General features: G+C 44.9%; 1 protein-coding gene across 1 annotated transcript; it reads right to left on the bottom strand.

Annotated features, from left to right (window-relative positions):
* Positions 1 to 960: 960 nt before the first annotated feature.
* LOC108927683 (uncharacterized) lies at positions 961 to 7,536 on the bottom strand. Its single transcript, XM_018741112.2, has 5 exons — positions 7,458 to 7,536; positions 6,133 to 6,728; positions 3,935 to 4,476; positions 3,716 to 3,782; positions 961 to 2,480 (listed from the first exon to the last, which is right to left on the bottom strand). Exons 2-5 carry the CDS (start codon positions 6,707 to 6,709, stop codon positions 961 to 963), a joined length of 2,706 nt encoding a protein of 901 aa, XP_018596628.2. The 5' UTR covers positions 6,710 to 6,728; positions 7,458 to 7,536.
* Positions 7,537 to 11,218: the final 3,682 nt, after the last annotated feature.

The following is an 11,218-nucleotide window of genomic DNA, read 5'->3' as shown; positions in this document are numbered from 1 at the left end:
CTGGTAGTTCTCATAAATGTTCTGAATTCCCCCCAAAAACTGCTGGAATAAAATTTTTATAAGGCTACAGCATGGTGACTCATACAAAACATATGTGACGAACAAAGCGCTGGATGAGCCTGCCAGCAACACTTAAAAGCAAGAATTCGGAAGAATCAACAAATGTTATAAAATGTCCAAAAATACATCTGCGAGCTACAGCTTTTGTTAAATAGTCCATTTAAGTTGCACGCTTTGAATTCATGCAACAGTGAAAACTGGATAAACTGTTGCGTAAAGCAGCATACATTAATAAAAGTAATCATTAAATAATTAATATTTAGTAGACACAGGAACTTGGATATAACTACCAAACAGCGGTATGAATTATTGCAGTGTGGTACTTGTTTTTCTCTTGTTCATTTGATGCTGTGCTGTATATATAAAACCTTCAGATTTACATTGGACTGTGGCGGAAACTCATTAAATAAGTTATAGTGGAAAAAAATATTTTAGTTATTTAAAATTCAATATAAACTATTTTATATACTTCATGTTAAAATATGTAATATCCCCCAACACACATACACACACACATCCAAAAATTCAAATTCATTCCAAAAAGCTAGAGTCAATGTACCCCAGAAATTAAAGTTAGAACTCCAAAGTATAACACAAATGATAAAAGAGAAAAGCAAAAAAAAAAGTTTATCTAAGAATTATTTGGTCACTGATCAACCAGCATGAGTACTATACCACAGTACTTGTGAATTCTTTTAAAATTTTACTATCTCAAAACAGAGATTGGTCATACCAAAAAATTACACCCTGGATCAGAATGAGAATATTGAAAACCTTACATTATGTTGCATATATGCTCTTAATTTTTCTAATAATACACATGTGCTTCTTTCATATAATGTCAATCAAAAGTTGTTCTTTGTGCAAAACTGTTTCCTCCGCTGGCCGACCACCCTAGGATCACGAGGCAACCCATAAGATGGAGATGTTGGTAGAACCCTCCGCAGCGATCTGGTTGACGCGGCCGCGCACGCAGTCCACGGTGACGAAGATCATGGTGCTGTTGTGGACCTCGAAGGAAGCCCTCAGGCCCACGCTGACCCACTCGGTGCCCTCGGGCATCTGTCCGCCCACCTGCTGGGCCACGGCGGCTGGCTGCGGCCTGTCGGCGCCTTGCTTGTGCAACGTGAGCTTAAGCGCGTTGCAGGAATGGATCAGCTTCAGGCTGAGGCTCACGCTGGCCACGCCGCTCTCGCGGAAGATGAAGTTCCTGCGAGCTAGCTGTCCAGAGCCCACCAGCTCCACTTGCTCCACACCGGGAGTCGCCCGGTGGAAATGCAAGGCCTTGTTCCGCACGGCCCCGGAGGGGAGGCCCGCTCTGGACACGGTCGCTGACAGGCAGGAGGAGACGGCCGAGGGCATCCAGAGGAGGCTCAGCACGCTGATCCCAGAGCTGTCGCCGAAGTACCTTACGTTGCACTGTGCTGGAGAAAAAATCTCGAAGCTAAGCGTGTCCCCAGCACCAACCACGGTGGCAGCCGTCAGCGAGACGGATGTGTCCCGGTAGTTGACCCCCGCTTTGTACGTCTGCGTGAGCTCCGAGTTGGTTCCGTTCCTGTTCAGGTACGCCACCAAGGAGAAGCCCTCACGAACACAGGTGTGTCCCATGGCATATACAGCCTGCTGGAACATGAACTTCACCACGCCGCTCTCAGTGAACCTCACCCCACGGCCGTCGTGGGTCAGGCTCACCACATAGGGGTCCGACACCGACATCACCTTGAAGGCCGGGCGGTAGTTGGTTTGGTACTGCACCGACGTCGACGTGTGTGCCGTCATGGCCACGGCGCCCGTGTCGTGGGAGAGCCAGAAGAGGCTGAAGGGTGTGCTGAGCTCATAGACGTGGAGGTCCTTGCTCTGGTTGCAGTAGTGGTTGGGGCTCTTCAAGAACAGGGACAGCATGTAGCTGGGCTCCACCTCCGCCACGGCGCTCATGCTAACGCTCTGGAAGTACTTCCCGTCAGGCTGCTCGATGCGCACGCCGCTGAGATCCACGCCCTCCTCGCTGGTATTCAGCTTCATGTAGATCTGGAGAAAGTTCCGGCAGCTGTGCTTCAGGGCGAAGTTGTGGTCGGCCCAGATAAGGCCGTGCTGCAGGAACACTAGTCGGCCGTCCTCGGTAGACAGCAGGTCGCTGTCCTCCTTACCCTGCACGTGCAGCTGCACGCCCGGGTGCATGTGGCTGCTGGATGCCCCGGCAGGGGGCAGTGTGACCGCCGCGCCCCACGCATGCGACAGCATGTTCTCGGAGAGGGAGCCACACACAACGTCACTTGCCGCAGAGCAGGGCTGAGCGATGGGTTGGCCTTCGCAGTCGGAGCACGCCTGACACTCCTCGAGCTCCCTGTTGTAGAAGTACTCATGTCCGCACAGCCCGGCAGAGGCGTCCCTCTCGGAGAGCCCCAAGCACCGGAACCCACCTGTCCAGAGCAGAGTAGTCAACTTTATTTTGACATTTCACATTAATGTGGTGCTGTTATGGAGCGCTGTCTTATTTTTATGACATCAGAAGCTTATCTGATAACCTATTATTAATAGCCAAATGTGTTAATGATTTATTATTATTATTATTATTATTATTATTGTTGTTTGAGTTTTTTTTGTTTGCCTCTCCTCAGCTGCCAACTGACTGCACAGTAAAGTATAATTTTAACTATAACGTTAAAACATGATTATTCCCAGTAACTTTGTTCAGTGCCTTGTGCCATTATGGTAAGAAGAGCGCTCTAAAAAAAATCAATTTGATTGTAATTTATCACCGCGACCCCGTATGGGACAATGGTTCAGAAAATGTGTGTGTGTGTGTGTGTGTGTGTGTGTGTGTGTAATTTATCATTATTTTGTATTGTTCTAGGAAATGCACGGCACTTTGGGGAAATACTGGAGAATATAGTTTGCTAAATTAAAAATAATAATAATAATAATAATAATAAGAAGAAGAAGATTATTATTATTATTGTTGTTGTTGTTGTTATTATTATTATGTTGTTGTTGTTGTTGGCATCCAATCCAGGGTGTATCCCCTTCAGTTTTGCACCTAGTTATTCCAGCATAGACTTCAGATCTCATGACCCTGACCAGGACAAGTGGTTAGCGAAAATAGGTGGATGGAAGGATAGGTGGATGGATTATATATATAATATAATATAATATAATATATGGTCCCCTGAACTGCAGAAACTGTTTTCAAGAAGGGTCTGAAAACCCGCCTTTTCCAGATCCACTTTGCCCAAGATCTCTTCAGATCATCTATGACGTAACCGCTCACGCATCATAACTCCAGAAGCATCCCAGATACAACCTTTATTCAGCCATTATTCTGGCATTGTACTTGCTCATTTGTGTATCTTATAATATTTTTAAAAAAAAAATTGCTAGGAAGGTATCGGGATTTGTCTACCCTGTGTCTTATGCACCTACTCGAACGAAGAACCTCGGTGCAGCAAGTGGTAGGGAACAAACTAGGGTTGCTTGAGACTTTCATGTCTCCAGCTATGTCTCCTTCTCTTAATGTAATGCATAAATTGTACTTTTGCCGAGATGTACGTCGCTTTGGACAAAAGTGTCTGCTAAATGAATAAATGTAAATGTAATGTATGGTCATGCATTAAGCAAGGCAAAGAAATATACAGATTAATTTTCTTTATTTCCATACCTGGTGTATTAAGGCATTTCACACGCTCCCCACAAAGGTTTGGTATTTCAAGACACTCATCTCTGTCCTGCAAACAAATGAAATTAATCATTTTAAGGGTGTTTATGCAGGATATTAACAAACAGGTACGTTAGTAATTTTTACAAGGTAACCATAACCTCAAAACTGGACTGCTGAAATACTAGGGTCCTTCGAGCCCATTTATTGGAGGCTGATTACCTGACATATGCGGTCTGCATTCTGGGAGCACTGGGACACGAGGAAAAATCCCGGCGGACACATGGTGCACCTTTCGCACCGAGGGGGGTCCCTTTGGAAGTCACAGTACTCCTCCTGTCTGCAAACACCACAGTTCCGCAGTATGGGCGATCCCACGTCCATCACCTTGGCGTCCACGTCCACCTTGTGCACAGCATACGACTTGTGCAGGTGGGTGCGCACCTGGTCCTGGAGGCCCTGCAGGTGGCTCTCAAAGAAGTCCTGAACATCTCCCTGGAGGCTCTGGAGGGAGGCACGCTTTACAGCCTCAAAGAGCACACCATACTGCACCTTCACCAACTCCATCTGCTCAGACATGCGCCTCTGCTGCTCCACGATCTCTTGCTGCTGGCTGATGAGGGTGCCCTGCTGTTCCACCAGCGTCCGCTGGAGCTCCCGGATCACGGTCTGCTGGTTCTGCAGCGCCTCCACCAGCTTCTCCTGCCCCTTGGCCAGCTGCAGGTGTAGGACTAGCGCGTCCTCGGAGGGAACCTCATTCTCCCCTGTCACACCAGAGCACAGCGGTGAGTCACCATCTGAGTATCGAAGGCCCATGATCACGTTTAGCAGAGCTCAGAGTATGCAGGAAAATTTCAAAAAGACCCAACAAACTCAAAAAAGTTCTATTTAGTAAAGGTGGAACCTGACATCTTAAAGAAAAGCTCACTGGGCTGTGATGAAATCAAGATTTGCAATGGGAACTAGTGGTTGGTGGATGGATGGATGGATGGATGGATGGATGGATGGATGGATGGATGGATCAGTTCTCTTAGAATACTTAAATACAGCTACTTTTTTATTTTAATTTGTTTGAACCTTTAGCAGCCTGACACACACGCCATCAAACTATGCATTCCTAACCTTTCCTTTCAAGCTTACTATATCAAACTAAATACTGCGATTCTTCGTTTGAGAGGTACTTCAAAGCAGGATTATTTCAGAATCTTCAGAATTTCATAACGCCATCATCCTTTCTTTGCCGGTAGTGAAAGAGAAATGAGGATGGAATGGAATCAAAGTTCTGGTATTGCATCAAAGATGTCCACATATTCTAGACTCAGCTCTTAAATGTGTTTCTAGTTCAGAAATTCTGTTGCAGGCTGCAGATGTTTTTTTTTTTTTTTTTTTGCTTTTTTCTGTCATAACTTTCCTATGGTAAGCACATGTTAATAATCTATTTTTAATACTAAATGTTCAGGAGAACCTCAATTTCCACCAGAAAGCTGCTTCCATGTCATTTTCAAGCAGAAGTTTATCTGCTGTTAAAATGGTGAAATCCATTCGCAGATTTGGCATTTATTAATGTAAATTGTTTTAAAATATCCCTTGAGAAAATTAGAAATATCTGCTGTACACCTTTGGCTGCAGATTCGATTTCTCAGTATGAACTAAAATGTTTCAGCATTCCAGTAACTCAACTATTAAGATTCTTGTGACTGATGACTTCATCCAGGGAAACTCACAGTGTCAGATAATCAAATGAACAGTGATTTACCTGTTTATACTGTAGGGTATTACTGCATCAGGCCTGGGTAAGTACCTTGAGCAAAGTTACTATAGGAGGAGGGGGGATTTGAACCAGGGCCCTGCAGGACACCACCTGAGCACCACCTGTTGCCTCAATGCATCTAAAAATATCCCAGCATTAAAATGTGATTTTTGACCTTTCTCCAAAAGTTGCATCTGGATCGTTACCTTCGACTCGGAAAACTTTCTTCAGCTTTTAGACTAACCGTCATTTTACTGTACTTCTACTTGGTGGGTGGTATGTCATCTTTGCAAAACAACCTTTGCAAACATCAGAATTGTTTTAATCCGCTGACAGAGAACCAACCACAAGTGTGGACCTAAGAACCAATAACCTTCAGCTTCCAGCATTTACATTTATTCATTTAGCTGATGCTCTTTTCCCAAATCAGCTTACAATGTTAGTCTTCCTACAGTTATTTACCCATTTATACAACCAGGTAATTTTACTGGAGAAATTTAGGGTAAGTACCTTGCTCAAGGGTACTACAGCCAGAGGTGGGAATCGAACCTGCGACCTTTGGGTCCACAGGCATTAGCTCAAACCAATGTCCAGGATATCGGCAGCTATTATTATGACTGCAAAGACCACTGACTGACAGTATAATGTGAAGTAAACGTATCCAATCAACCTGGTTTCACATCGCAGGTGAGCTGGACCCCCAGCGGAGCTCCGCCGAGGTCCGACCCGGGATACCCAAAGTCCGGCAGCTCGCCCAGGTACTGGGCCGCCCGATCCGGGATGTGGACGAGCGCGGGCGGGACGCCGGCCTGCTCGGAGCCACGGGGGCAGCCGTCCCCCACGCACGCTTTCGCTCGGGGCTTGGGACGTATCCTCAGGGGCAGTTTGCACTCGATGCCCCTGCAGTCCCCGGTGTCGTTGGCGGTCCGTCTGTGGAGGGGGGCACAGTCCGCCCCCGCCGCGCACTCGGGGCTCGACGCGTGGCCGCTCCTGGCCCTGGATCCGCGCTGGGGGGTGACCACCGTGTACGGCTCCGCGTGGTGGCCCCTCTGTGCCAGTGTTGCGTGGTGCCGGCCCGGTCTGGATGGCCACGCCGGGCAGTGGGTGCCGAAGCAGGGCCTGGAGGGGAGCGCCTCGGACCCGGGGCACTGCGCTCCTCTGCACGGAGCGTCGAGAGCGCGCACGTCGCCGAGCACCGCCGCGCTCCAGAGCTCCAGGACCAGCAACGCGCCGCTGAGCGCTGCCATGGTGGCGCCGCGCGACCCCCTGCAATTGACAAAAGCGCGAGGAACAGGTCTGCGGGAGGGCGCGCGCGCGCCACACACCGAACACTTCGGTTCGCTCGCAAACATGCGGTCGGTGCGACGACAGTAACGTAAGAATCGGCGCGGATTGAAAAAGTGCTCTTATGAAGTACATCCTTAGGAAACGACACACTGCTGCACGATTTTTTTTTTTTTTTCTTTAACGGAAAGAACTGTGCAAATTCTGTAAGAATTCGAGTTTATTTAAAGAGTCACAGATTTGCACATGTGAAAACTGGCACTGAGTTCTGTTCAGGCTAGAGCTGCTAAACAAAACATTATGCAAGAATACACACACACACACATCCTCAGAACCGCTTGTCCCTCACGGGGTCACGGGGAACCGGAGCCTACCCGGCAACACAGGGCGTAAGGCCGGAGAGGGAAGGGGACACACCCAGGACGGGACGCCAGTCCGTCGCAAGGCACCCCAAGCGGGACTCGAACCCCAGACCCACCGGAGAGCAGGACTGCGGTCCAACCCACTGCGCCACCGCACCCCCTCTATGCAAGAATAAATACTAATAAATTACCGGTTTGTCATTTCGCATAAAATTGGCGTCGTTGTGATATAGGATAAATAATATGTATTAGTAATTAGAGCCGAATGAGGCAAATAAGCCAAAGACCGAGAGAAGACGAATAAAAACAGCAGTAAATAACAGCGGACGGAGGGAAATCAGGGATTTACCTTCGGTACAGGTGTCAGCGAGGAGTAAATCAGTCAGTGTACAGGGCTCTTTGTGACCCGGTCCGAGCGCTTCTCCAGGAGATCGTCCGTATGTGGCATTCCAGAGACTTCATTAGCATCAGGTTTCTGCCCCCCACCCCCAGTCTTTCATTAACCCTTTGTGCGCACCCGCGCCTCAGCTCCACATTCGGACATGAGTTCGAAGCTGGCCGTATCTGTATGCAGTTGCAGGTTCTCGTAGTGGGTTTCATCTGGATGCTCCGGTTTCCTCCCACAGTCCAAAGATGCCCGTTTCAAGTTGACTGGGGAGTCTTAACTGCTTAACGTATCTGTGGGTAAGTGTTCTAAATTTCTCTTCTGTTCATGCACTGGTGAATGAGTGTAAGGAATGAATCGGACACATGATTATTATTATTATTATTATTATTATTAAAACCAGGAGTCCACGCATTTTTATAAGGTTTAACCTTTTATTTGTAAATGTCAGCCTTGTGTGTTTTTTAACATAACAGTAATACACAGTAAAGCAAAAAAGCTCAAAGACAGGAGCATAAGGACTCTTGATGGAGGCACTGAACCTGAATTGTTACAGTAAAGGTAACCCTGCAGTATAAATAGGTAAATCACTGTACAGTGACCTTGATGTGCAATGATTGACATGTCCACCTGGATTTACCTATTTACACTGCATACTGTATTGCAAAGGAGTCAAATACATAAATAAGATCTTTAGAAATAAATAAAACAGGGTTGTCTGGAGGCCCAGCTGCTCATGGACTACTAATATTTGAAATGGTTGCCTGAATGTAGACAAATTATTCCATTTTAACATTGATTTTGGGGATTATGAACTGGTCATACTTTCCATCATTGGTCCATACATGGGCGCTGACCATGCAATGCCACACATAAGTATTGTTGGGGGATTCCAGATTTTGTTTTTTTTTAAGATGCAGTTTGTTGAGACAGCCGTCGAATTTCACCGTGTAAGAGTAGTCCTGTCATCGTGAAGCCAGATCTGGCTCATGTTGGAGATCAAGCTGGGCCAGGCCATGAAGGAACTTGTGACATCAGATTGTTCTAGAATTTACTCTACTAGCATGTGTTATGAGGACAGTCCATTGTGGGACAAAACTGATGTCAATAACAATGTCACCTTATGAGGACATTTGTACTTTTATACGCAAGGGACACAACAGTGCACTGGACTCAACTGTGCCTGGGTTTCTTCATGACCCCATGACTGGAACTTTGAAGTGATTCTCCAGGCCAAACTTTGCACAAGATAAATGGCTGCACAATGGTCCTTTCTCTCCATGAGACCCGTTCCCTTGCGTTCAAATGCCAGGAGGTCAAAGGTCAGACCAGTCTCGTTTGCAGAAGAAACAGTAGGTAACCATGGTGTAGAACATGTGTAGAGCCTCTGCTGCTCAGAACACATTTGGGATTTTCCGTCAGTGGATTAAAAAACATCTGCTGTTATTTTTCAAAGATAACGTGCCACCCACCAAGTACAACTGAGGGATGAAGGAAACACGACAAGTCAGCTCTTGGCTGATGATCCAGAAGCAATCTTTGGAGAAAGGTCAAAAATCATATTTTAATGCGGGGCTGTTTCAGAAAAAGATGCACTGGTGCAAGATGTAGTGTCAAGATTTGGGCATTTGCTGTGTTATCTGATACTGCAAAATACGTAGGAAAAAGTTGTCAGCTATATAAAGGTTCATTCACTGGGTCCTCAACTTACAATCATTTCAGAGCAGAAGTCTTTTCACAGCTTGTTTTGTTTGTAAACTGGATCACTACATCATAATCATAAAGTTTAATAAGACAGACGTCCCTACACGTATTCACAGACTAGATTCTGTAAAATCCTCAGATAATGCTATATTGAATTTATTTAGAAAATTGTTACAAGACTTTTATTTATTATTTTTTTTAACCCAGCAGCTTGTGTATGCAAGGCTGCTCTGTTTCAGAAAGCAAAGGCAGGGCACACAGTGGACAGGACTACCATGACCCTTCAAAAGGACAACAGGTTAGAAATAATAAGTACACTAACAATAAAACTCATTTAAAATGACAGAAAATTTAAATATTTGTCTGTCTGTAACCTTTGCACACACCACCACCAGCACCTGGTTACCATGCCTCCCCAACCTACATGCCCCTAGTTACGGTAAATAAACACACAGTTGCTATGGCCCCCAGTTTTCCTATTTAAACTCCTACTTCCCAGTGAGAGAAAGAATGTGGCCGCAGACCCCAGTAATAGAGTCATAAGCCTCTGTCAATCATGTACGCTTCATTTTGCCTTGTTCCTGGACCATGTTCCAATCTCATACGCTTGTGATCAGTCACAGTGTCACAGTGCCCTTCAATAATTGAGTGCCGATTGCTCACTGATTTGTCCCATAAAAGCGCAATGCTGTCAAGCTTTTGTCAACATTATTATTATCGCCCAAAACTTGAGACATGGCTGTAAACACTGGAAGCAACTTGAATTCTTGTCCCATATATTTACTCTGTCTAAAAGTGCTTTTTTAATCTCAGCTAAGAGCTGGATGCAGAAACACAGGTTGCGTTCAGACAAACACTTGAAAATAAACAAGTGAAGAAAAAGTTTGTATCCTAGAATGTTCTTAGGTCACATTTCTGCAGCAGGACAACCCAGAGTGATCATACTGTTTGAATACGATGTAACAAGCAGTGGAGCTGTTCAGTAGATGGCACTGCTGCATTCACAAACTCTCAGTCCGTATCGCTGCCTCTGTTTATTCTATTATGGTGCCTTTTGTACAAGCTGGAGTCAAACTTTCATTCCAATGTCAAAATGCTTTATAAATGTTCATAAATGTATATGCAAACAATTTCTAAAAAAAAAAAAACACCCCAAATTTCTACAAGCATCAATCAAATTTTTATGATCATAAACTCGGCTCCCTTGGAGTAATGCTGTCAATGTCAGTTAATTTCTTTTGCTGTCTAAAGTATTATTCACATAAATTAAAACTATGTTTTTCTTTCGCTTATTCTTAATTCAGCTTTCCTGTGCTCGTGAGCATCTGTCATCTTTTAATTTCCCTTTTTGTCTGTAGAATAAGGCGAAACACTTTTAAACTTATGCGAACTGAAAAACGTTCGTATCTTTGAAAATCGGTAACGCAAACATTTGTAACACGAAGCCCTTAGTGTACATCCTTCTTTACAGCCCGAACAGCTGCAATAGCCTGAACATGAAACAGATGCTCAGATGATGATGAGACAATATAAACAATCTGTTTTCTCCACACTTCTCTTTCTCTAAAGTCTATTTGTTAACATCTTCCTCATGCAAACTTAAGAAACTGAAGCAGTCAGAGAAGTGACAGAGTCAGCAATTGTGGGATAATGGACACGCTATTTTATATGGTCTATATATGGATTTATCAGCCTGAGTGGTATGTTGCACCAGAGCATATGAAGTTGATTTTGCACATTTATTTTGAAACGTGTCTTCGAGAGGTGTGTGAAATAGAATATGTGAAAATACACTAATTGAAAAGCTATTTAATACTGATCTGCTCCTATGGTACCTCTATATATCAACCACAAGGGGATGGAAATGTCTTATATTTCTCTTCAAGACAAAGTAAACTGAAAGTCTTTATTGTTCAAGTTAGTCTTTTAGCTCACACTGTTTTGACAGTCAGTTTCTACAGAGAAGGTTGCATAGTTTAGGAGTTATGGCAAATTATCTGTGAAATAATGCAACACAAATC

Source organism: Scleropages formosus, chromosome 19 (genome assembly GCF_900964775.1).
Source record: "Scleropages formosus chromosome 19, fSclFor1.1, whole genome shotgun sequence".
NCBI classification, from domain to species: Eukaryota; Metazoa; Chordata; class Actinopteri; order Osteoglossiformes; family Osteoglossidae; genus Scleropages; species Scleropages formosus.
Note: the sequence above shows the minus strand (reverse complement) of the source record. Positions and strands in the feature narration are given on the sequence as shown.